Genomic DNA, 24,861 nt, shown 5'->3' with positions numbered 1-24,861 from the left:
CCTTAAGGTACCCCTGTATTCTAGAACTCGTAACTGACGTGTAGCCACCAGCCTTCCTCTGGGATTGTGTTTCTCTGTGGAGCTCAATAGGACCCCAGGATTCCCATCCTTTCAGCCTTCACTCTGGTGTCTCCCTCATCTGGATCACTTTTGTCCTCAGATGGCTCCCCCAACCTCATTTTGTTATGTTCTTGCAGGCTGGGTCCCTATTTTTATAAACAAAGTTTGCTTGGGACACAGCCACTCCTGTTTGATCTGCTGTGGTCTGCTGCAGCTTTCTTGTGCCAGTGGCAGAGATGGCATGGCTGTGACCAACCGTGTGGCCCACCAGCCTCACACGTTCCTTCTCTGGCCCTTTAAGAAAAGCTTTGCTGGTCCCTGCTTTAGAACAGGTGGGCTTCCTCGCCACACAGACTCTAGACTCCATCCTCTTCAGTAGCCTGTAGTTGAATTTATCCAAAGCCTTTCAGTTCTAATTCAGACCTGTCCTTCGGTGAGGGTCTTCATTTTCTCTCCACTTCGGTCTCCAGCACTGTCTGTTGCTTCCTTTGGGGGACCCGTCTCCACAGAGAAACCGGCACTTAGTGACTTCTTGAGAGGTACTCTTGTGTTGTGACGAGGAGAGGCTGGTTGTCCTGGCAGGTGCTGGGGACTAGGTAGGCTCACCCGGGAGCCCAGCGGCTCGGTCCAGCGTGTGCAGAGCCCGCGGGGCTCACGGCTCTCCTCTGGACCTTTCCAAACTCCAAATCCCCGAGCCCTGGGGTTGCTCACAGGTGACGTGATGAAGGCTGCCCGCCCTGGCGCGAAAGCCGCAAACACTGGCCGTCTGCCAGACAGGGCATGGACCCAGCAGGCACAGAGCCCAGGGTCCCCTGCGATGTGTGTCTGTGTGTCGGTCTGTCTCCTCGCCCTGGCTGGCTCTGCAGTTTGCGGAAGATCGCATTTACCGTCACCTGGAGCCCGCCCTGGCCTACCAGCTGGAGCTCAGTCGGATGCGCAGCTTCGATCTGGCCGCGGTGCCCTGCGCCAACCACAGGATGCACCTGTACCTGGGCGCCGCCAAAGTGAAAGACGGGGCGGAAGTGACAGACTACAGGTTCTTCATCCGCGCCATCATCAGGCACTCGGACCTCATTACAAAGGTAGGACGCCACCGAGCACTTCTTTCTCCCTCTGAGTTGCTCACTCGTCTGCTCGCCTGCCTTTCACTGCGTCCACGCTCTGTACTGGGGACCGTGCGGTGTGCTTGTGACCCTTGTCTGGCCAGCACGGGGGAGGCTGACGGCAAAGTGGTTTCTGTGCGTGTCCCGGCTGGCAGCACGTGGACGCGCTCCTTGTGTCCCACGGACCCGTCTGCATGAGAAGGGAGTGGAGAAGAGAGATGCCGGTGTATTAAAGGAGTTCCTGGTACCTGCTTGTTCACTGCCACGACCACTTTTCATGGTTTCTTGCGTTCAGACACATTACCTATGGTTATATTATGGACTTTTCAAACAGTATTGAGAACTACTTTTTTTTTTTAAAGATTTATTTATTTGACAGAGAGCGATCACAAGTATGCAGAAAGGCAGACAGAGGAGGAAGCAGGCTCCCTGCTGAGCAGAGAGCCTGATGTGGGGCTCGATCCCAGAACCCTGAGATCATGACCTGAGCTGAAGGCAGAGGCCTAACCCACTGAGCCACCTAGGTGCCCCGAGAACTACTTAAAAAAAAAAAAAAAAAAAAAAAAGATTTTCTTTATTTATTTGAGAGAGGGAGAAAGAGCATGAACAGAGGGGAGGAGCAGAGGGAGAGGGACAAGGAGACTCCCTGCTGAGCAGAGAGCCGGATGTGGTACTTGATCCCAGGACCCCAGGATCGTGACCTGAGCTGAAGGCAGATGCTTAACCAACTGAACCACCGAGGTGCCCCACAGTGAATTCTGGTTTGTTTTCTTTTTAAAGATTTTATTTATTTCAGAGCAAGAGTGTGTGAATGCAAGCATGAGTGGGGGGAGGGGCAGAAGGAGAAGCAGACACCCCGCTGAGCAGGGATCCTGACTTCCAGGCTGGATCCCAGGACTCTGGGATCATATCCTGAGCTGAAGGCAGATCCTTAACCCAATGAAACACCCAGGCGCCCCTACTGGTCAGATCCTTGTAGATCTCATCTCTCGTGGTAATGGAGATGATTGACTTCATGCTCTGTCCTTGCATGGATGTACCGTGTGTGGTTTTTTTCCCCTGAATCCTCTGCTGATGGATGTGAAGCTAATGTCAGTTTTTGGTGACCTCAGTCAATGAGATATTTCAATGGGTTTTATTATTTTCAGGTACAGTAAGGCCTGTACTTACTAAAAGATCAGAAGACAGTTGCCACCGAAAAGATTGTCACTCTCAGATTCCAAGAGGAGGGGACGTATCGTCCCATGGGGAGCCACCTGGGAAAGCCCCAGAGATGGTGGGGAGGCAGGGGAGGAGAGGGAAATGGGGGCAAGAGTCTTTGTTGTGGTTTCTGCAGGAAAGAACAACCAGTGAGGCAGGATAGGCAGGCTTGGGATTGGCTAATCTGAATAATTTCAGTGCGTTCTGGAGTTGAGGGGCTGTCTCTTGGTGTCTGGTGTCTGGGCCTGGGGTGAGTAGGGCAGGTGGATAGTGACCTGGGACCTGAGAAGCCTAGAGAGGAGGTGTGTGCTCTGGATTGGCTGGTTTGCCTGTGAAAACCACACTCAGGGTGAGTCGTTTACCATTTCTAGGAATCGGCCACCCTGGGAGGGGCAGTCCCTCTCGTGTCAGGAAGGCCCAGTGGTCAAAGCATCCCAATACAGAAAATGCAAAACTTGGTAAATATCTTGGAGATATAACTAGAATAGGCTATAAATAGCCTTGAAAGTAGGGCTCTGTCCTTCTCTCCTGCCACACTTTCAGAAGGAGGGGAAATGCTTTCCTCTCTCTATTCTCTCTGAGGCTCCATTTCTAGCCGTGGGCCTCTTCTTTTACCCTCTGTCCCCCGCCCCCAACTTTGGCAGGAAGCCTCCTTTGAGTACCTGCAGAACGAAGGTGAGCGTCTGCTCCTGGAGGCCATGGACGAGCTGGAGGTGGCATTCAACAACACCAGCGTGCGCACTGACTGCAACCATATCTTCCTGAACTTCGTGCCCACCGTCATCATGGACCCCTCCAAGGTCGCGCCTCCGGGGAAGCTCTGCATTCAGCTCTTACAGGGGCCTGTGACACTTGGCGGGTCTCCTTGCACTCATGACCTCTAAGTTCTGGGACACGCATGTGCATGTTTGAGCCTCCGTTGCTGTGGGTGGACAACCTTCTGCCATTTAATTCCAGGGCCATATTTTTGCCACCACTCTTAGGATCATCCCTGTTCTGATGGTCACCCTCCATGGACAGCATGCTTCCCTTTTAGAATGACATGCATGCCCAAAGTGTCTTGCAAAACAAAATGTCATCCCTGGTTCCTGGCTCTTTTGGGAAGTGCATGTGGGAGGGAAGGGGGAAGAGAACCGTTCTCCTATGGCAGTTCTTGATGAGGAGGCAGAGTTGATGATGGTGATTCTGGGGTGAAAGAAGTCTTGGGTCAACAGTTTGGCATCCGTGGGGTGCACAGGGCCCATGCTGATGCCCCAACTCCACCAACCCACATAGTTCCCAGAAGAGAAAATGCAAACATTTGGACTTCGTGGTGGAGGTAAAGATGATGTAACGTAGGCACAGTAGCTCTCTCGCTTACCAGTCACCGGAGTATAAAAGTGCTGGCCTCTCCGTGTAATTATGAGGATGAAAGGAGATGATGCTCCTGACATGCTTAGCATGGCGACTCTGGTTATTATTGGCTAATAGTTGTTGGATACATACTATGTCCTGGTATTTTGCATTCAGCGTATGCCATCATTCCCTTGTTATCAGTGCTAGAACTATTTATTACAAGTTTGCACAGGATGGGCCCGGAATGAGATCGGAATTGCTGTCATTTGGGGCAGATCGAGGAGTCCGTGCGTTCCATGGTTATGCGCTATGGCAGTCGGCTATGGAAACTCCGTGTGCTGCAGGCTGAGGTCAAGATCAACATCCGCCAGACCACCACTGGCAATGCTGTTCCCATCCGCCTGTTCATCACCAATGAGTCGGGCTACTACCTGGACATCAGCCTCTACAAAGAAGTCACCGACCCCAGATCTGGAAATGTAAGGCTGGGAGGCTGGGGCGAGGGGTGCCACAGATAGTCCAAGTCAGAGCAGAGACAGAGCAAATCTGCTCCCGAGAGCAAGACACAGGCTAAAATGCTATTTGGTGGCTGTCATGCCAGTCATGATGGGTTGGGGTAGCTCCTCTGAGTTTACAATAAACGTTAGCTTCTGAATCCCAGTTGTTCCTTCCTCGGGGAAGGAGAATCGATCTCAAGTTTAATCTGTTTTAGGACCGTATTTGGGAAGAGATGTGGAATACCGTGGTTGATTATAATGCAGCTCCTAGGTCGGTTCACTTAGGGAAATGGGTGTCTATTCCCCAACCATGTTTAAGAACACATGTTTGTCAACTGAATCAAATATCCTGTTGACTTCCATTTTTAAATATATAACTCTTTAAATGATTAAAAACTCAGGAAGTTAGAAAAATAGTACAGAGGGAAAAAAAGATGCTCCAGAGAGTTCCCATGTATGCTTCGCCTGACTTCCCCTGATGATAACAACATAACCACGGGACCTTGTCAAAATAGGAAACTGACATCGGTACAGTACTATTAACTCAAATAGGGACGTGTTTGTGCTCTCATGTTTGGTTGTGTGTGTGTGTGTGTGTGTGTGTGTGTGTGTAAGTACTATGGTAGTCACATTTTTGGAGCTACGCTCCTACCCCTGCCACTGTCCGTTCTTGTTCCGGTTGCCCACAGCGGCAGAGAGAAGATTAGCTCCGTGAGGCACTTACCTTGTCATGTGATGTGACGACTTGCTTCCTTCCACCACATTTTCATTGAGGAGAGTAGGATTAAATGGGACAAGAATATGCTTCTCTGAAAGTTCCCTCCTTTACTCTGTTTTTCTGTCTTCCTTTCCAGATCATGTTTCACTCCTTTGGTGACAAACAGGGGCCCCAGCATGGGATGCTGATCAACACTCCCTATGTCACCAAGGATCTGCTTCAGGCCAAGCGGTTCCAGGCCCAGTCCCTGGGCACCACCTATGTCTACGACTTCCCAGAGATGTTCAGGCAGGCAAGTCCTACAGCTTTGCTGTATGACCCCGGGTGCCCTTAGGGAGTCCACCAGCCCCCCAACCCCTGTCCTTAGTTACTCTTCTGAAGACCCCAGTTGGAAGAATGAGGTCTGCTTGGAGAAAAAGAAATCAATATTGGGATTGCCTTCCTAATATTTTTCCTAAAACGAACCCATTTTCTTCCCGATGATTAAAAGTAATATAACACAGAACCTTTGGAAACTAAAGGAGCATGGAAAAAAGGAAAAGGTGGCTCATCGTTCCTTGTCCTAAAGACACATTGCTTAATATTTTGCTGTGTTTCTTTCTGGTCTTTTTTTTTTCTTTTAAGATTCATTTATTTATTTCAGAGAGAGAGAAAGATCATGTGAGCAAGGGAGAGGGGCAGAGACAGAATCTCAAGCAGACTTTGTCCTGAGCCCAGAGCCAGATGTGGGGCTGGATCTCACAACCCTGAGATCATGACCTGAGCCAAAATCAAGAAAGAGTCAGACACTTAACCAACAAAGCCACCCAGGTGCCCTTTCCTCTGGGTTTTTTAAGGCTCACTTAAGTTCCTGCCACATGCCTGGCTCCATTCTAAGGGTAGGTAGCCTGTGAGGAAGAAGGTGGAGTCATTCACTGCTTTGAGGAATTTTTAGTCTACTTTTAAAAAAATAGTGTCTTGGGTTTTCCTGAATAGTAAAGTATTCGTTGGAAAATAGGAATCAGTAAATAAAATTCCACCCTTACTTTATCTATTCACTGTTGATGACTACAGTAACATTTTGGTGTTTCCTTGAAGTATTGTTACTATGCCTTGATTTGTTTATATAGTAGGGCCTTCGGGACACTGAACAGGTCTGCACTGGTGCCGTGGGCATCCGTTTACATCCCTTCCGTTGCCTTGTAAATGACTTTCGTGAACCTGTGATCACGGACCTTCCCTGTAGGCAGGAAAGCCTCGGTTCACTTCAGGCATAGGAGAGGCAGCCCGGTAGGAAAAGCCGCTATTTGCAGTCACTCAGGCATGGGTTTGAATTCTGGAACTGTCCTTTGCTTTCTGTGTATCCTTGGGCAAGTTGCTTCACCTCTCTGGGCTAATTTCCTCCTCTGTAAAGTGAGGGTGAAAATAGTACCACCTACACAGTTATTTGTGAGGAATATATGTAAACTATTTATAATTAAGTACTTAATTATTTAGTTATTATTAAGTGCTTAATTAATAATTAATATTAATTATATTATATTAATAATATTAACTAATAATTAATTATTAAGTACTTAGTTAATATCTACTTAATTAAGTGGGTACTTAATTAAATAGAAACTTGTATGATTAAGAATGCCATTTATCCTTTTATCTTTGACCTCAAGGGCCATAGGATAAGAAGAAGATAAATCAGGAGCAAATCCATCCCTTTTCTTTTACATAAAGAAACATAATACTATGGAAAATACTATTTGAAAACATAGACAAAAGAAAATTTCCAAGAAAAATATCTCTTATCAAAACTGACTCAGGAAGAAATAGAAAATATAGATTGTTAGCATTAATGAAATTGAATAATAGTTAAAAAAAAATCTGTCCACTAAAATTGGGTGCAGATGGCTTTACAATTTCTATCTTTACAATTTCTATCTAGTCTACAATTTCTATCTATCTAGTCTTTCTACGTAGATAATTCCTTTTGTGTACTGATTGTTTAGAGAGTAGGAAAAAAACAAAGGGAATGCTTCTTCACTCATTTTATCAGGTTATTGTTACCTTGATATGAATCCAGATTAGAACATTAGAAAAAGGAAAATTGGTTGTCTCATTTATGAATATGGACACAAAAATTATAAATAAAATATTAGTAATTGAAATCCAGTAATGATACATTTTTTAATTGGACTAGGTAGGATTTATCCTGTTCATATGATTTGATATTAGGAAGTCTATTACTGTAACTTATACTAATAGATGAAGAAAAAATTTAAATTTGTCAATAGATGCAAAATAGTATTTGTGAAGATAGTATCTGTTCATACTAAAAACTTTAAATGAACTAAGAATAGAAGGGAATTTATCTCTATAAAAGATAGTAATCTAAAACTAATAGCACTTAATGGTGAAATAAATGTTAGGTAGATAGATACAGGACAGATATATCCATTACTACCATATCTATTCAACATTTTTTATTTTTATTTTTTATTGGAGTTTCTGGCCAGTGCAATTAGGCAAGAAAAAGAAATAACAGGTGTAAAGACTGAAATGCAAAAGAAAAAAGCAAAACGGTGTTCTTGCAGATGATATAAATGTCTATATAAGAAATGCAAGAATGGGGAGGGAGACAAACCATAAATGACTCTTAATCTCACAAAACAAACTGGGGGTTGCTGGGGGGAGGTGGGATTGGGAGAGGGGGAGCGGGCTATGGACATTGGGGAGGGGAGGCGAACCATAAGAGACTATGGACTCTGAAAAACAACCTGAGGGTTTTGAAGGGTCAGGGGTGGGAAGTTGGGGCAACCTGAGGGTTTTGAAGGGTCAGGGGTGGGAGGTTGGGGGAACAGGTGGTGGGTAATGGGGAGGGCACGTTTTGCATGGAGCACTGGGTGTTGTGCAAAAAGAATGAATACTGTTACGCTGAAAAAATAAATAAAATTAAAAAAAAAAAGAAATGCAAGAATGTACAGAACCAGTGAAATAATACAGCAAGATTGTTAGATACTCAGTCAGTGGACAAAACTTAACTGCATTCTCATCGACCAGCAGAAACTGTAAAATGTAGTTGGAAAACAATATTGCTTACAACAGTAAAAGCAACTATAAGTTTACCTGTGAATAAGTCAAAAAACATGCAAAGCCTTTATGGAGGAAATTTTAAAATTTTCTTGAAAGAGTTTAAGCCTAAAGAAACGGAGGGGTTTCTCATGCTCACGAATGATGGGAAGAGTCAATATTGTAAAGCTATCAGTTCTGCCCAAATCAGTACCTTCAGTCTAATTCCAAAGTTTTTTGGTGAAACTTAAAAATTCACAGGGAAAAGCAGAAGCTTGTGAACAGCAAAAACAACCCTGAAAAAGAGCAAAGAGGACTCGGCTTAGCCACTGTCACTACTTGCTTTAAAGGAGCAGTACTTCCTACAGTGTGCTGCTGTAGAGCTGGACGAGCAGACCAGTACCGCGGCACAGAGCCTGGCGCCTGGGCGGCTCAGTCGGTTCAGCCTCTGCCTTCAGCTCCGGTCATGATCCCGGGGTCCTGGGATCGAGCCCCATGTTGGACTCTCTGCTCAGTGGGGAATCTGCTTTTTCCTCTTCCTCCTCTACTCCCTCCTGCTCATGCTCTCTGTCTCTCTCTCTCAAATAAATAAATAAAATCTTAAAAAAAAAAAAAAGAATAGCACAGAGCCTGAAATCAGACCCACTCGTAAGCGGAGCCTTGACAGAATGCAGAGGTGGGATGATGAATTCAGGGAATCAACTTCGCTAGAAGGTACGGTATGCCCCTTTTATCCATGGCTTTGCTTTCCATCGTTTCACTTACCTGTGGTCAGCTGCCATCTGGAAGCAGATGATCCTCCTTCTGACGTATGCTCAGATCAGTGTTAGCCTAACACTCCATCCCATTGCCTACATCATGCCCCTCACTTTGTCTCGTCACATAGGCACTTTCTAATAAAGATTTTATTTACTTATTTGACAGACAGAGATCACAAGTAGGCAGAGAAGCAGGCAGAGAGGGAAGGGAAGCAGGCTTCCTGCTGAGCAGAGAGCCCGACGCAGGGCTTGATCCCAGAACCCTGGGATCATGACCTGAGCTGAAGACAGAGGCTTTAACCCACTGAGCCACCCAGGCCCCCCATCATCATGTAGGCATTGATCATCTCCCATCATCACAAGACGAAGGGTGGGTTTAGTGCAGTAAGACATTTTGAGGGAGAGAGAGAGAGACCATGTTCACATAACTTTTATTATAGTGTATTGTTATAATTGTTCTTTTATTAGTATTATTTTACTATGCCTGATTTATAAATTAAGCTTTATCCTGTGTACGTACATATAGAACAAACCATAGTACGTAGAAGGTTCAGTCCTGTTGGAGGTTTCAGGCCTCCACTAGGTGTCCTGGAGCATTTCACTCACAGGTAAGGGAGGGCTCACCTAATTGGAAAAAGTAAATTTTGATTTCTACCTTGTCTAGTATACAGAAGTAAGTTTCAAGAGACTTAAAGTCACTTGGAGTCAGTTAAAAGCTTCCACTGTACTGGAAAAGACCCATAAACTTGACTATATTAAAAATTTGAAGTTCTTTATGCAAAAAACGAAAGGTGAGCCCCAGACGGGAAGAATATGTCCCAATGCCTATTACCAACAACAGATTACAACTAGATTGTCTAAAGAGCACTAGTCAATTAGAGAAAAACAAAGCTACAGAAAATATGAGCGGGAGTTATAAATGGGAGGAAATTGGCAAAAAAGAAACTCACATGGTCAGTACACATATTCAAAGGCTCTCACTTTCCTAATAATCAGTGAAGTATGGCTTAGTTCCCCAATACCCATGCCCAGCAGATAGATAAACATGAAAATATTTGACAAAACTAAGTATTGGCAAGCATATGGAGAAAAGGAGTGCTTATCCTTGCTTCCTGGGACTGTAAAGCATTTTGAAAAACTGAGAGAGCAGTTTGATAATATTGAGTGAACTTGAAGCTTCACAAACCCTAGGTACTCCCCTGATGAGTCTCTCATCTGTGTTTATAAGAAGAGACCATCAGGATCTCATTACAGGGGTACCTGGAGGGCTCCGTCAAATGTCTGACCACAGCTCAGGTCATGATCTCAGGGTCCTGGATTGAGCCCCACGTCAGGCTCCACACTAAGCGGGGAATTTGCTTGTCCCTCTGCCCCTCCCCCCACTCATGCTAGCGCTCTCTCTCTCTAAAATAAAATCTTAAAAAAAAAAAAGAATGCTTATTACAACCCTATTGTTAATACTGTAGGATTGGAAGCAGCCTAAACGTTCCTTAAAAAGGGTTATGAATAGGTAAGTCGTCTACTCACGCCATGGAAACTGAACAGCAGAGAAAATGAGCAGAGTTAAATTTCTCAGTGTGGACAAATCTCTCAAACACATGGGGGAGCCAAAAGGGCAAGGTACAGAAGGGTGTGTCCCTCACAAGACAGTTGATTTTAAGTGTAAGCCCTGTCCGGGGGCGCCTGGCTTGCTTAGTTGGAAGAACTTTTGACTCTTGGTCTTGGGGTGTGTGGCTACCCACATGGGGTGTAGAGATTGCTTAAAAATAAAATCTTTTAAAAAATTAAGTTTAAAGGACACCTGCGTGGCTCAGTGGGTTGGACCTCTGCCTTGGGCTCAGGTCATGATCTCAGGGTCCTGGGATCGAGCCCCACATCGGGCTCTCTGCTCAGCAGGCAGCCTGCTTCCTCCTCTCTCTCTCTGCCTCTCTGCCTACTTGTGATCTCTCTCTGTGTCAAATAAATAAATAAAATCATTTAAAAAAATTAAGTTTAAGTCATGTCTCTACATCCTACATGGGGGTCAAACGCACAACCCTAAGATCAAGAGTTGCATACCTTCCAGCTGAGCCAGCCCGGTGCCCCCGTGTGTTTAAAATTTATGCCTGTATAATGAAAGGCATAAAAACACACACAGGACCAGTGGACACTAAATTCAAGACAATGATTATCTGGGCTTGGGGAGGTGGTACACCAGGGGCTTCAACTGCATTTCTCTTATTCCGTTAAAAAATTCATAAATGGACACGGAAAAATTATGATTGAGAAAACCACCAGATAGGGGCATGGGTGTTGCTTATTCTGCATGTTTTTCTGTGTGCTTTCAATAGTTCATAATTTATTTTTTTAAAGATTTATTTCATAGAGAATGAGCGAGAAAGAGAGCATAAGCAGAGGGAGAATAATATTGAGTGAGCAGGCAGAGGGAGAAACAGACTCCCCACTGAGCAGGGAGCTCGATGCGGGGCTTGAGCCCAGGACCCTGAGATCATGACCTGAGCCCAAGGCAGAGGCTTAACCGACAGCCATTCCCAGGAGCCTCCAACCACAGTTCATAATTTAAAGAGAGGAAGAACTAGAAAATGTGCCTCCCTAATGAGGACTTTGGGCTTTCCCTTTCTTTCCCTATCCCCAGGCTCTCTTTAAACTGTGGGGCACCCCAGACAAGTACCCCAAGGACATCCTGACATACACTGAACTCGTGCTGGACCCCCAGGGCCAGCTAGTGGAGATGAACCGCCTTCCTGGGGGAAATGAGGTAGGAACTCCGTGGAGCGTGACCCCTGGCTGGACTCACCCTTTCAAAAAACACCCCGCCGCCCCACTCCTGAAAAAACAAACTGTGTTTCCTTGTGCATTCGTCTCCTCGCCAGGTGGGCATGGTGGCCTTCAAAATGAGGTTCAAGACTCCAGAGTATCCAGAAGGGCGGGACGTGATCGTCATCAGCAATGACATCACATTCCGCATTGGGTCCTTTGGCATGGGAGAAGACCTCCTGTACCTGCGGGCATCGGAGATGGCCCGGGCAGAGGGCATCCCCAAAATCTACCTCGCAGCCAACAGTGGGGCTGGTATCGGCCTTGCAGAGGAGATCAAGCACATATTCCAGGTGGCTTGGGTGGACCCAGAAGACCCCAACAAAGTACGTCCCCAAACCAGCATGGTGATGTGATGCCCCGCACTGGGGGCGATAGTGCCCACGGGGGTGCGGGGGCGGGACGGGAAGAATCTTGGTGCGCTTTGCACATAAAGTACAGATCCACACGAAAAGGCATATGGTAGATCAGTCTTAAAATTTCTCGGATGGGAGTGGCGATTGGGAAAAAAGTGTCTGGAAAAGCGCCTGAGGGGAATAACAACAACGAGAAGTTTATAAACACAGAGCTAATGTTGCCTGAGCTCCCCTGAATGTGGCGTACAGTGAGGAGGCAGAGGTAAGTAAGACTTGGTTTCTGGCCGCAGGGGATTCTCAGAAATCATCCGGGAAGTGGAGAGACACTAGCCACAACAAAACGCACGAGGAATGAGTGAAAAGATCACATTTTGTGACGTGGAAATGCAGGGGACAGGTCTTTTCTGCAGGCAGAGCAGGTGTCCTCCAGGCAGCAGCATTGCCTCCGCCAAAGGGGGGCAAAAATTATTCTTTTCGTGTAAAACGCATATGCACATACACGTGGTACATAAACTATATGATAAAATTTCGTGGAGGGAGCTGGCAATAAGGGGGAGAAAGAACAGACCCCTTGGGGGAGCAGGGATGAAGAGGTGATTCGGAGGAAAAGGAGCGGATTTGGAGCAGGACAAACGGGAGGTGGTGTGTAAGGATGAGTGGAAGGTGCTTGGCACCAATCAGACCTTCAGTCTGTAGTTGTTATTGATACGGAATTAACGTCAGACGTGCCAGTGGTGCTGTTAACACATGGTTAACTCGTTATTAACATCTGCCCTTACAATGTTAACATTTTTAAAAAAACAAACAGTGGCTGTCTATTGCAGGGAACTGGATTCACAGCCTCACTGGGGTATATTTCTTTAAGGGATTTAGGTACTTGTACCTGACCCCCCAAGACTACACCACAATCAGCTCCCTGAACTCTGTCCATTGTAAGCACATCGAGGAAGACGGAGAATCCAGGTCAGTAAGTTATCAGGTAGCTCCTTCCTTTTGCCTGTGGTCGATTTCAGCTACTGACGAGCAGTCCCTCTCTTTGCCTCTGGGCTTGTGGATGATGTTTTCAAACGGGATGGTGGTGTTTGTACAGTGGGATCCCCGGGCCTTCCGGACACTGGGGACTAAGACATGTGGGGCTTTCTTCGGGGTGAGACCATCCTTGCCATCCAGAGTGAGTCGTGGCTTTCACAAATACAGTACCTCACATAGGAAAGAATTAGCTTAGATTCATTCCCGTGATGTCCCTAGAGCTGCAAGGTTACATCTATGATCAAATTAGCCCAGCTGATGCAGCAGCGATTTGGAAAGCTAGGAAGGTGTAGGCAGGGAAGGGGTCTGCTCCCTGAGGCGGTCCAAGGTTACCAGCTGTCTTTTATAGGGACCGTAGTGGGGTTTTGTTTTTGGGCTTTTTTCCCCAATGAAGTTGACAAAGTCAGAATTTCCCAGGCTAGGTTTTCTGGAACGTTAGTTGGTGATACGTTGTGGGGAATGGTGAAGAACCAAATACATTGAGAAACCCTGGGTTTAAATGGGATCTAACAAGCATCTTTACTGCAGACCTTGTCAGAAGCCTTGACTGCGCAGTGTCTTGTGAATCTGTAACAGGGGTTAGGCCGTATAGCGTTTCACACTTCTACGGCTATAGAATCTTGACTGACTGATTGTGAACTAAGTGTCTTTCCTCATCACTCTGTAGACCAGACTTTATTCTAGATTGTTTGTGGAAGTATGTAGGGTGGGGGTGACCTTTCATTAGGACAGCCTCCACATAGGCAGACATCTTTGGTGGGAAGGGTAATAATTATAGATGCTGCACTTGCCCTTCTAGAAACTTCTGGGCCAATTATGCGGGTCTTAGACCCCTGCTTTCATTTCACCTCTGGCTGCTTTACCACCTTCTGTTCCCTCACCTTGCTCATGCCCCCTGCCCTGGGTTCTGGGGAAATATATCAGCCTTGAACTTTCCTGGGCTAGAGCTCTGTCCTGAACCCATGTTTTGTTCATGAAGGTATGTCATCACGGATATCATCGGGAAGGACAGTGGTGTGGGCATAGAGAATCTCAGGGGCTCCGGCATGATTGCGGGGGAGTCTTCCCTGGCGTATGAAGAGATTGTCACCATCAGCTTGGTGAGTCTCCTATTTTATTTCCTTTTCCTTTTCCACTTTGTCTCATGGAATCTTTAAAGCGGTCTCAGAAAAGAGCCTTGTGTGCTCATCACACAGCTCCGGTGATTAGCAACATGTAGCCATTCCTGCGTTCTTGCTCCCTCGGCTCTCCTGTCTGGGGATATAGATATATATTTATATAAATTTATAATTTATATAATATATATTTTAATATATATGTATTATATTATTTTAATATATTATTATATTTATATTATTGATATTATTAATTATATATGAATATATAAATAATACTATTATCAATAATATAAATATATATTATTTATAATATAAATAATAATATAATAATATATAATATATATTATTTATTTATATAATAAAATTTTAAATAATTTATAATAAATAAATTTATATAATAAATTTTAAATAAAATTCTAAATAAATAAATATATTTATATAATAAATTTATTATTTATTATATAAAATATATATTATTACTATTAATAATATTGATATATTTATTAATAATATTTTAATATATAAAATATATATTTATATATATTTTAAAGATTCATTTATTTATTTTAGAGAAGTGGGGGGAGAGAAAGAGAGAGCAGGGGTGTAGGGGCAGAGGGAAAAGGAGAGAGAAACTCAAACTGACTCTGTGCTGGGTGCCAACCCTGACATGGGGCTCGATCTCATGACCCTGAGATCACGACCTGAGGGGAATTCGAGAGTTGGATGCCTAACTGACAGCACTACCCAGGTGTCCCTGTTTGTGCATATTTTATTTTATTTTTTTAAGATTTTAATTATTTATTTGACAGAGACATGGCGAGAGAGGGAACACAAGCAGGGGGAGTGGGAGAAGGAGAAGGAGGCTTCCCACTGAACAGGGAGCCTGATGAGAGGCTTGATCCCAGGATCCTGGGATCATGACCTGAGCCAAAGGTAGACGCCTCACGACTGCACCACCCAGGCATCCTGTGTTTGTGGGTATTTTAAAGCAAGCGCCCTGTCCTGTCTTACCATCTCTGGATGGCCTAGGGTGAATCTTTGCTAGATAAAGACCCCCAGATACACCGCTTTTTTACAGAATCACAGTGCTGTTATTATACCCATCAACATCCATGGCAAGTCTTTAATATCCTTGAAACTGGTTCACAGTCAGTTTTAACAATTATCAGAAAATGTATCTTTTTATGGTTGATGTGTTTGAATCATGTTCCAATCTTACCAAATTCAACACCCAAAAAACAAATAATCCAGTTAAGAAATGGGCAAGAGGCATGAATAGACACTTTTCCAAAGAAGACATCCAGATAGCCAACAGACACGTGAAAAGATGCTCACCATCCCTCACCATCAGGGAAATGCAAATCAAAACCATGATGAGATCCCACCTCACACCTGTCAGAATGGCTAAAATTAACAACACAAGAAACAGCAGGTGTTGGTGAGGATGTGGAGAAAGGAGAACCCTCTTATGCTGTTGGTGGGAATGCAAGCTGGTGCAGCCACTCTGGAGAACAGTTTGGAGGCTTCTCAAAAAGTTGAAAATAGAGCTACCCTATGACCCAGCAATCACACTATTAGGTATTTACCCAAAGGAGACAAAAATACAGATTTGAAGGGGCACATGCATCCCAACATTTATAGCAGCAATGTCCACAATAGCCAAACTATGGAAAGAGCCCCAGTGTCCATTGACTGATGAGTGGATAAAGAAGAGGTGGTATATTTGTACAATGGATTATTGCTCAGCTGTCCAAAAGAAGGAAATCTTGCCATTTGCAAGTGCTTGGGTGGAGCTAGAGTGTATTACGCTAAGTGAAATAAGTAAAATACATCAGAGAAAGACAATTACCATATGATGTCAATCATGTGTAATTTAAGAAAGAAAACAGATGAACACATGGAAAGGGGAAAAAGGGGGGGAGAGGGAAACAAACCATGAGAGACTCTTAATGATAGAGAACAAGCTGAGGGTTGGGGAAGGAGATGGTGGGGGATGGGCCGGCTGGGGGATGGGCATTAAAGAGGGCACTTGGGATGAGCAGTGGGTGTTGTCAGTAAGTGACGAATCCCTGAATTCTACTCCTGAAACCAGTATTTCACTGTAGGTTAACTAACTAGAATTTAAATTTTAAAAAAAGGTACTGAGTATTTAGGAGATTGGCACAAAATGAATATCTCCCCTTTCCCTCCCTTAGCCTTTCTGTCATTTAAGACCTTATCTTTACATCCCGTGTTGGATCTTCAGTTTCCAAGGTGGAAAATGCTGGCCATGGGTGTCTTCCTTAGGCTTGTTTTCTAGATACCATTATATGTATTTCAAAATAAAAAATATATACCTTTGGATATATATATATATCTTACATATTATATATTCCCAAATCTATAAAGATATGTATATTTTTCTATATTCTAAAATAGATGTTTTATCTGTATCATATATAATTATGATGTATATATAATTTTGAAATAGTTTACTACTATTATATATGATATATATGTATCACAATATATAACATATATTATAATTATATGTATCCTATATAATATATATAATTATATATATCATATATGTATCATAATTATATATTTATGTAATTATATACATATATATATAATTTTGAAATAGTTTACAACTCACTAGAAGTTACAAGGCAGTACAGAGAGTTCCCCTGTCCCCCTCACTCAGCCTCCCCCGTAACAGTATCCTACGTAACTACAGTTCATTTCCAAGACCAAGACATTGACATTGGCGCAGCGCCCTTTCCTTGGTATAGACCTCACTCCGATTTCACCCTGGCTCTTAGGGGTCCTTTTGTTGTGTGAGAGGCTACATTGGCTCAGAAGAGCTACGTATAAGAGCTAGGCCTGGGATGAAGCAAGAGCCAGAACATTCCATGTCCACTGTCTGGCCTCACCACACTCTTCTTTGTTAACCACATTCTTTCCGGAAGCCGGGGTCAGGTGAGCCTGAAGAACTGGCTTGTGCTGTGCTGTTTGGTCACAAGTCAGGTCACCGGTGGCCAGGCCATAGCTTCCATGTGTGCCCAGTGGGTTCCTGGCCTGTCCTCCCCTGACCCCCGCTGTGGGGAGTGGGGCACGCCTGCCTTGGGAATTCAGAGGGGCCCCATCTCCGTCTCCACAGGTGACCTGCAGAGCTGTGGGGATCGGGGCCTACTTGGTGAGGCTGGGCCAGCGAGTCATCCAGGTGGAAAACTCTCACATCATCTTGACGGGAGCCAGCGCGCTAAACAAGGTGAGTGGACGGGGGCAGGGTCGCGGGTGGCAGCTGCGGGGGACGGGGACTCACTGTAACCTTTCGACTGTCTCCTGATGGAGGCCTTTTCTCAGCTTGAAACCAGTGTCCTTCCTACTGATGTATAGCTCTTTTTCCAGTTTGCACTTGTCTTGGTCTCTCCTGAGCCAAAAAAAATTTGTTTCACTTTATTTTATTTTTTTAAAGATTTTATTTGTTTGAGAGAGAGGGAGCACTAGCAGTTCGAAGGACAGAGAGAGAGATAAGCGGACTCCCTGTTGAGCAGAGAGCCCGATGTGGGGCTTGATCCTAGGACCCTGAGATCATGATCTACGAAGGCAGAGGCTTAACCCACTGAGCCATCAGGGCACCATGAGCCAAAAAAAAATTAAAAAAAAGAACTACTAGGCTCTCGTGGTAGAACTCTCTTGTGTACTGCCATTTAAATATTTAAAAATTACTAACGTGGCATTATGTATTACAGAAAATTGGAAAGAGACACCCCCCCAAAAGTAATTTTGCTCCTATTAAAATTTTAGTGTATTTCCTTCTTGTCTTCTGTCTGCCTGACTCCTGGTGAATGTGGAGTTTGGTATTCTGCTGTTCTCACTGTATTAAAACATCCCTCAAGTGGCTGTAAAAACGTCTTGTCTGATAGACTCCCACTGAAGTAATCAAAGTCTGGTCCCCAGACCTGCCGCAGCAGCAGCTTCCCTTGGGAGCCCGTTAGGAAAGCCGATTCTCTGGCCTCGGTGCCGACCTGCCCAATCAGAAACACGGGGTAGGGTTTCGTTTTGTGAGAAGACCCACGTCATCGGTGGGCTCACTTGTTCTCAAAGTGGGTTGCATGTTGGAATTACCTCGAAGCTGAAGGAAAATACCGATGCTGCCTCCCAACCCCGAAATTCTGCTGCAGTGGTTCTGGGGGTGCAGCCCGGGTGGCAGGATTTTTGAGAGATCCCAGGTCACTGCCACGTGCAGGTTGAGGATCCTGGATGGAGATGATTTCCAAACAGATGGAAGAGGCCCCAGCCCGGAGGGGGTGGGGTTGGGGCCGGGCTTGCTAAGTGCGCCCTGTCGAAGCAGGTCCTGGGCCGAGAGGTTTACACCTCCAACAACCAGCTGGGCGGCGTGCAGATCATGCATTACAACGGCGTCTCCCACACCACTGTGCCGGACGACTTCGAGGGCGTGTACACCATCCTGGAGTGGCTGTCCTATATGCCAAAGGTGCAGTACACCCTCTGCAGCGTCGTATCTGGAGACTTTGGAATCAGCTCCTCCAGCTGGGTAGCGTGGGAGTTTGGGGAACAGGGAGCTCTGCCATGTGGCTGGGGTTCATTTTTCGTTACTCCTCCCTCCTTCCCTCTCTGACACCCAGCTCTGTACTCACTGTTCTTTGCTCTTTTTTTTTCTTTTTAAAAAGATTTTATTTATTTATTTGACAGAGAGAGAGAGAGAGAGCACAGAGGAAATGGCAGGCAGAGGGAGAGGAAGAAGCAGGCTCCCGTTGAGCCAGAGCCCGATGCGGGACTCGATCCCAGGACCCTGGGACCATGACCTGAGCTGAAGGCAGAGGCTTAACCCTCTGAGCCACCCAGACACCCCTCCTTTTTTTAAAATACTTTTCTAAGGGTGGCTTTGGAAAGGGGTAACTCTGACCAATAAAGAATCCTGGAACTTTGCAGCCAGGCTGGATTTGATTCCTGGCTTCCTCCTCCCTAGAAGCAAGACCTTGGGCCAGTCTCTTAATCTTTCTGAACCTCTGTTTCCTCATCTGTGAAATGGGAATCACAGGAGTACCTACCCTGGGGTATTACCCCGTTGATTCAGTGCAGGGATGTGGAGAGCCCAGCACCAAATGATACTCAAACTGGTGATGACTGACTGGTCTGGACTGGGCTGTCCTGCGTAACCAGATGTGATCATGGTCAGAGGGGAGAAGCAGATCACAGGCATTACTGGCGAGCACAAGGAGACTGAGTTGGTTTCCTTTTCTAGGATAATCACAGCCCAGTCCCCATCATCACACCCACGGACCCCATTGACCGAGAAGTTGGATACTACCCGACCAAGGCTCCATATGACCCCCGGTGGCTGCTTACAGGAAAGCCTCACCCGAGTAAGTTCTAAAGCTCTTTGCCTGGGGCCTGGCTCTTGGGTTTCTTTTCTGCACGTGGGACAAAGGAACACTTAGAAGCACAGATCCCAGAGGGGTACGCCTGAGATCAAATGTGGAGGGCGTGGAGGGATGGGGATTTTCTCCTCTGTGCTTCTCCTGAGCTGTTAACCAAGAAGGAGTGGAAGCAGCCTCTGGTTTCTGGGGCTGGTCCAGGGAGGGGAAGCGTGACACAGGCCATGGTCTCCCTCCCGAAACTGTGGGAGGTTCCAGAGGTGAAAAATGCAGACCTCAGAGTCTCCCAGAGATGACCACCCCCCTCTCTCCCTCTTTCTTTCCGTCTCTCTGTTTGGCTCCACCTTACAAAGGTAGCTACCCTCCAGGGGTTCACCCAGGACAGACGACCCAGCCTCTTCTGCACACACATACACGTAGAGATGTGCGCACACACACACCCTCTCCGTCCCTCCCTCCCTCTGAGAGGGGCCAGTTTGTCTCTGGGAGGTGTATGGTTACATTCTGAGCAGCCAGAACAGAGCAGGAAAGCTGAGCTACCCCCATCCCCCTAATCCCCAGTCTAGAATTTCAGACGCAGCCACCTTCAGAACTTGGCGTGCCCGTCCAGCTGTGTGGCGCAGGAGGGCGCCCCCCCCCCCAGAGGAGCGGCATGGGGCATGGAGGTGCAGGGCGCCCCTCGGCTTGTGTGCCCCTCTCGGGTTTCTCTTGGGTTTTCTCACCTGTGAGCACCAAGGGGTGTGACTTGAACTTGATTATAAAATATCCAACTTGTTTCTGACCATTTTCTCCGTCCGGTCAGGCCAGCCCCCAAGCAGACGCTGGGGCCAGGCTGCTTGGGGTTCGGGCCCCCAGCTTTCCTCCCTGGCAGTTTGTGGCCCTCCTGTCACCTGGCTCCGAACCCTGTGATGGACACGACGCTGTTCCCTGTCCAGGGATGGCGGCAGCGGACGTCATCGTATCCTCCCTCCTCCCCTCCTCTTCTCTTCTCTCTCTCTGTCTCTCTCTTTGTCTCATTATCTCTTTCTTTTAGAAGTTGATGATGCATGTGCCCCTCCCCGCCCCCAGTTAAATGTTGTGAGGCTGCAGCCGGCATGTCAAATATGAGGTTTTCGGGGCACGTGGTCCCTTCCCAAATCCCACCTTTTGAAGGGGTCCCGTCAACTCTCTTTGCGTTTTGGGCTGATCCTTGGGATTAGGATCTCCGTGTGTTGGCATTGACAGGAGCTGCTGAATTCCTGACTTGGAGTATTTTCTGCAGCCCTGTTTTGGGGGGGATTTTTGTTGTTGTTGTTGTTGTTTTGTTTTCTTTTTTAACGAGGTTGGGATCTGTATGGTTTTCTGGAGAGGCAGGTGTTTGGGCCGTCAAGGCCAGGTTATCTGGCCCACCAGGCAGACCCTAAGGATGCTCATCAACCCCACCCCTTGGCCTGGGCTTCTGTCCTGTCCGCAGCTCTGAAGGGATCCTGGCAGAGTGGATTCTTCGACCATGGCAGTTTCAAGGAAATCATGGCACCTTGGGCCCAGACCGTGGTAACAGGACGAGCAAGGTAACCTTGAGGACAGGGCAGGCTGCACTCAGCTAGCCTCCCCAGACATCGGGACCCCCAGGCACTAGACCAGGGGTCCTTTCCTCTCAGGTGACCCCCCAAGAGCATTTTGCTTTGGCCTCGGGATTTTCTAAAAGAAAAACCAACCTGGGGGATTGTTTTTTGGATGATGGACTTCTTCATAAAGTCTGGATTTTTCTGGGGCCTTAGCAGACCTCTCAGCCAAACTGTTGCTGGGGGCCAGCACCCTGGCCCCTAGTGTCTGCCCCTGAGCAAGGGCTCCATAGCCACAGGGGCCATGGGTCCCTCGGGGAATTAGAAGACAGCTTCTGGGTGCTCCCGCCACAAAACTGTGCACACACTCCAAACTAGGAATTCCCTTTCAGGAGGGCCACGGTCAGAAAGCCCCTTGTCTACACACAGCTGGTAGATGGCTTAAATGCTTGAATGCTCCCAGAGCTGAGCAGCTCACGCCTCAGTGGTGTAGTCCTCCTCTTTTCAGATACATCCCACTCCCTGCAAGATCCTTCCTACGTGGAGCCCAAAGCAGTGTCCTTATAACTTACTGTTCAGATTCCTGGCACGATGTCGTTGCTACGGGTTCCGACTCCGGAGTCTGACCTGAGGTCAAGCCCGGCTGTGTCACTCACCCTCTCTGGGCTTCCCTGTCGTCCTCTGCAGGGTGGGGTTGATAATCTACTAAACCACAAGGGAGGACTGTTGGGATGACGAATGTTAAGCACTTACAGCATCATAATTGCGGGCGCCTGGGAGGCTCAGTCAGTGAAGCAGCCAGTTCTTGATCTCCGCTGAGGTCTCGATCTCAGGGTCGCAAGTTCAAGGCCCACATTGGGCTCCATGCCAGGCGTGGAACCTACTTAATAAAAAAATCAATCACAAATGCTCCGTAAGTGGTGGGGCTGCCAGTGCTCTCTTTGTTGTTGCTGCTGTCTCTCTCCAGGGCAATAACTACGTCTTAAAATACTAACCGTGAAGCCAAGCATTACAGCTGGTCACTTTTCCATAAGTGTTTTATTTTAAAAACATTTTTTTAAAACCAGAAATGAGATCTGTCCCCCCTTCCAACTGGAGACCCTTCCTTTCTTGAAAGACTTCCCCTCCCTACGGTCCTTGAGAGCATAAACAAGAGTAACCCAGGGTCACACCCGGCACAGGGCCGGCCGGGAGCTTGCAGTGATGGTTACTGATGTCACAGAATCCCCCCTGAGCAGAAGCTCTTGCAGGCTCAGCATCCCTCAACCCTTTCCAAATGGGCCTCTGCGCCTAGACCCACCGTGTCCCGCGGGGTAGCTGCTGGCCACGTGTGACCATGTATACCTAGATGAGTTGAAAGAGACCCCGTTCCTCTGTTGCACTCGCCACGCCTCAAGTGCTCAGGAAGTAGCTCGTCTCAGCTGCTGTCCTGGATGGCACAAGACCGAGAACGCGCCAGCATCGCAGAAAGTTCTAGTGGACAGCGCTGCTCCCATCCCTGCAGTGGCCTGGCCATCCCTGTTACCACCATGACGGGTGCCCTCAAGAGGGGAGCCGACAGCCCCTTTCCAGCCCACCAGCTTGTGAGGAGGCTCTAACTGCTTTGGAAAGTTCCAAAGAAATGCTTCCAAGAGAATGCCCCGCTCGAGTGAAAACAATGCTGTCTTCTGCCTGCCCCCCTCCCCACCATGAGCACCACGTACCCAGGATGCCCATAGGATGTCCCCAGGGCCGAGAGGACCCATGTACCCTGAGTCCACGGGGGGTGTGGCCTGGCTGACTCAGCCTGGCTGACCCACGCCGGGCCTCGCAGGCTGGGGGGTATCCCTGTTGGAGTGATCGCCGTGGAGACGCGGACCGTGGAGGTGGTGATACCTGCGGACCCTGCCAACCTGGATTCGGAGGCCAAGGTGAGGGGTCTGGGAACTCGGGACTGTTCCAGCTGGCTTAGCCAACAAAGAGTGGGTCCTGGGTGGTCACATGCCGGAGCCTGGGGTGAGTCCTTGGCCCTGGGGTCCCATTTCTCCCGCACGGTTTCTGGGGGATGCATAAATGCCCACACGGTGTTTCTTCTTCTTTAGAGAGTGACGAGTCCCTGGGAATCCTCCCTGCCTCCTGCCTCCATCCTTGTCACTGTCTCCCGGGTGGGCCGTGGCATAGGCTGGAGGAGCGCAGAAGGCAGAGGGCGGGTCCTAGGACTCAGTGTAGTCAGGACTAGCCGCCCTTTGAGCCTGAAATGAGCCGAAAGGAACCTGTAGCCCATGGAGGCAAGCAGAGCCCCTCACAGACAAGCTTTGGGCCCTCCCTGTGAGCCCTGGTTCTGAGGCGGGTGCCAACACAGACCAGATTGCCTGCCCTCTAGGGTGGGGCTCAGATGACTGTCCCTGTGTCCCCTTGCCACTCTCACAGAGAGGAGTCTGATCCAGGCCACTCCGTGTTTCAGATAATCCAGCAGGTGGGCCAGGTGTGGCTCCCAGACTCGGCCTACAAGACAGCCCAGGTCATCAAGGATTTTAACCGAGAGAAGTTGCCCCTGATAATCTTTGCCAACTGGAGGGGGTTCTCCGGTGGCATGAAAGGTACGGCTCTCTCTCCTCTGGGTGTCCCAAAGCGGTGGGGTCAGCACCCAGGAGAGGGAGACCCCCTCAATGTAGTGCTATGGTTCTCCTCTGTATGGCTCCGTCATCCTCTTAGCTGAGGCCCCCACGGTCCTGAGGACAGGAGCAGTTCAGGTCACTTCTGCCCATTTTACAGATGAGGATATGAGGGTTCCCCATGTTACTTTCCAGAGGTCACACTGTGAGGGACAGGGCCAGGAGGGCAGCCCTGGCAACTTTTCCTCCTGTGAAGAGGCTAAGAATAAGAGCAGCCCGAGAGGTCCAAGGGGGTATTTGATGAGCTGATCACTGGCATATGGTTTCAGCTCTCGGTGTGATGACGGCTCATTGTACTGTTGCACTGTGACCACGTAAGGTGCCTGGTACTTGGTGGAAAATAAGGGCCACGCTGTGTGTGGGCAGGAGGCAAGGACGCGTGTTATTGCTGGGTAGGGGGCCAGGCATCGGTGAGGGCATCCCAGAGTCAGAGCTGGAAGGAATCTTTGGGATGGCCCTATGCCTCCTTTTTACAGATGGGGACACTGAGGCCCAGGCAGGGAGAGTGACATGTCCAAGGTCACGTGTATGGTCAGGGTGCCCTCTGTACCTGGACCCACCCTTGTCTCCCAGTTCAGAGCTCTTTCCGTGGTGCCACCAAGCATATTGGCTGACCACACTTTCTTGGGATCCCCAGGACGATGAGGGCTACTGGCTAGGCATGTGGACAGGTGCTGGGGCTGGAGCCCTCCTCACCAGGTGGCTGCTTTGCTTTGCAGACATGTATGACCAGATGCTGAAGTTCGGAGCCTACATCGTAGACAGCCTCAGGCAATATAAACAGCCCATCCTGTCCTATATCCCACCCTACGCAGAGCTCCGGGGAGGCTCCTGGGTGGTCATGGACTCCTCCATCAACCCCCTGTGCATAGAATTGTACGCAGACAAGGAGAGCAGGTGGGTGTGTCTCCCTCAACATGGCTGAGCCTTTGCTTATTCTCAGCCCCGTTCTCCAGACTGTTGTCACCCTTGAGCCGCTGGCCAGGGATTACCAGGACATTGAGATTCTTTTTTTTTTTTTTTAGGTTTATTTATTTACTTGAGAGAAAGAGAGAGAGCGCATGAGTGGGGGGAGCGGCAAAAGGAGAGGGAAAGCAGACTCCCCGCTGAGCAGGGAGCCTGTTGTGGGGCTCCATCCCAGGACCCTGGGATCATGACCTGAGCCAAAGGCAGACACTTAACCGATTGAGCCACCCAGGCGCCCGGCATTCTGACTTTCTGAAGGATGGGGAGCCGCCAGCTT

The 24,861-nt window shown here is 47.6% G+C and overlaps 1 protein-coding gene across 6 annotated transcripts in view; it reads left to right on the top strand.

Moving 5' to 3' along the window:
• Positions 1-24,861, top strand: part of ACACB (acetyl-CoA carboxylase beta) — a 125,788-nt gene that overhangs the window by 94,894 nt on the left and 6,033 nt on the right. For all 6 annotated transcript variants that reach the window (XM_046024233.1, XM_046024227.1, XM_046024228.1 and 3 more), the window contains 15 exons: positions 927-1,142; positions 3,008-3,163; positions 3,974-4,177; positions 5,050-5,205; positions 11,349-11,471; positions 11,587-11,856; positions 12,752-12,849; positions 13,895-14,015; positions 17,176-17,286; positions 18,373-18,516; positions 19,288-19,408; positions 20,874-20,970; positions 22,778-22,874; positions 23,408-23,543; positions 24,338-24,515. In XM_046024233.1, the coding sequence (XP_045880189.1) occupies positions 927-1,142; positions 3,008-3,163; positions 3,974-4,177; positions 5,050-5,205; positions 11,349-11,471; positions 11,587-11,856; positions 12,752-12,849; positions 13,895-14,015; positions 17,176-17,286; positions 18,373-18,516; positions 19,288-19,408; positions 20,874-20,970; positions 22,778-22,874; positions 23,408-23,543; positions 24,338-24,515 (2,228 nt within the window). The remainder of the gene's footprint in view (positions 1-926; positions 1,143-3,007; positions 3,164-3,973; positions 4,178-5,049; positions 5,206-11,348; positions 11,472-11,586; positions 11,857-12,751; positions 12,850-13,894; positions 14,016-17,175; positions 17,287-18,372; positions 18,517-19,287; positions 19,409-20,873; positions 20,971-22,777; positions 22,875-23,407; positions 23,544-24,337; positions 24,516-24,861) is intronic.

The sequence above is a fragment of the Meles meles genome, chromosome 12, assembly GCF_922984935.1.
Source record: "Meles meles chromosome 12, mMelMel3.1 paternal haplotype, whole genome shotgun sequence".
Lineage (NCBI taxonomy): Eukaryota > Metazoa > Chordata > Mammalia > Carnivora > Mustelidae > Meles > Meles meles.
The sequence above is the reverse complement of the archived record's forward strand: the minus strand, read 5'-3'. Positions and strand labels throughout refer to the sequence as shown.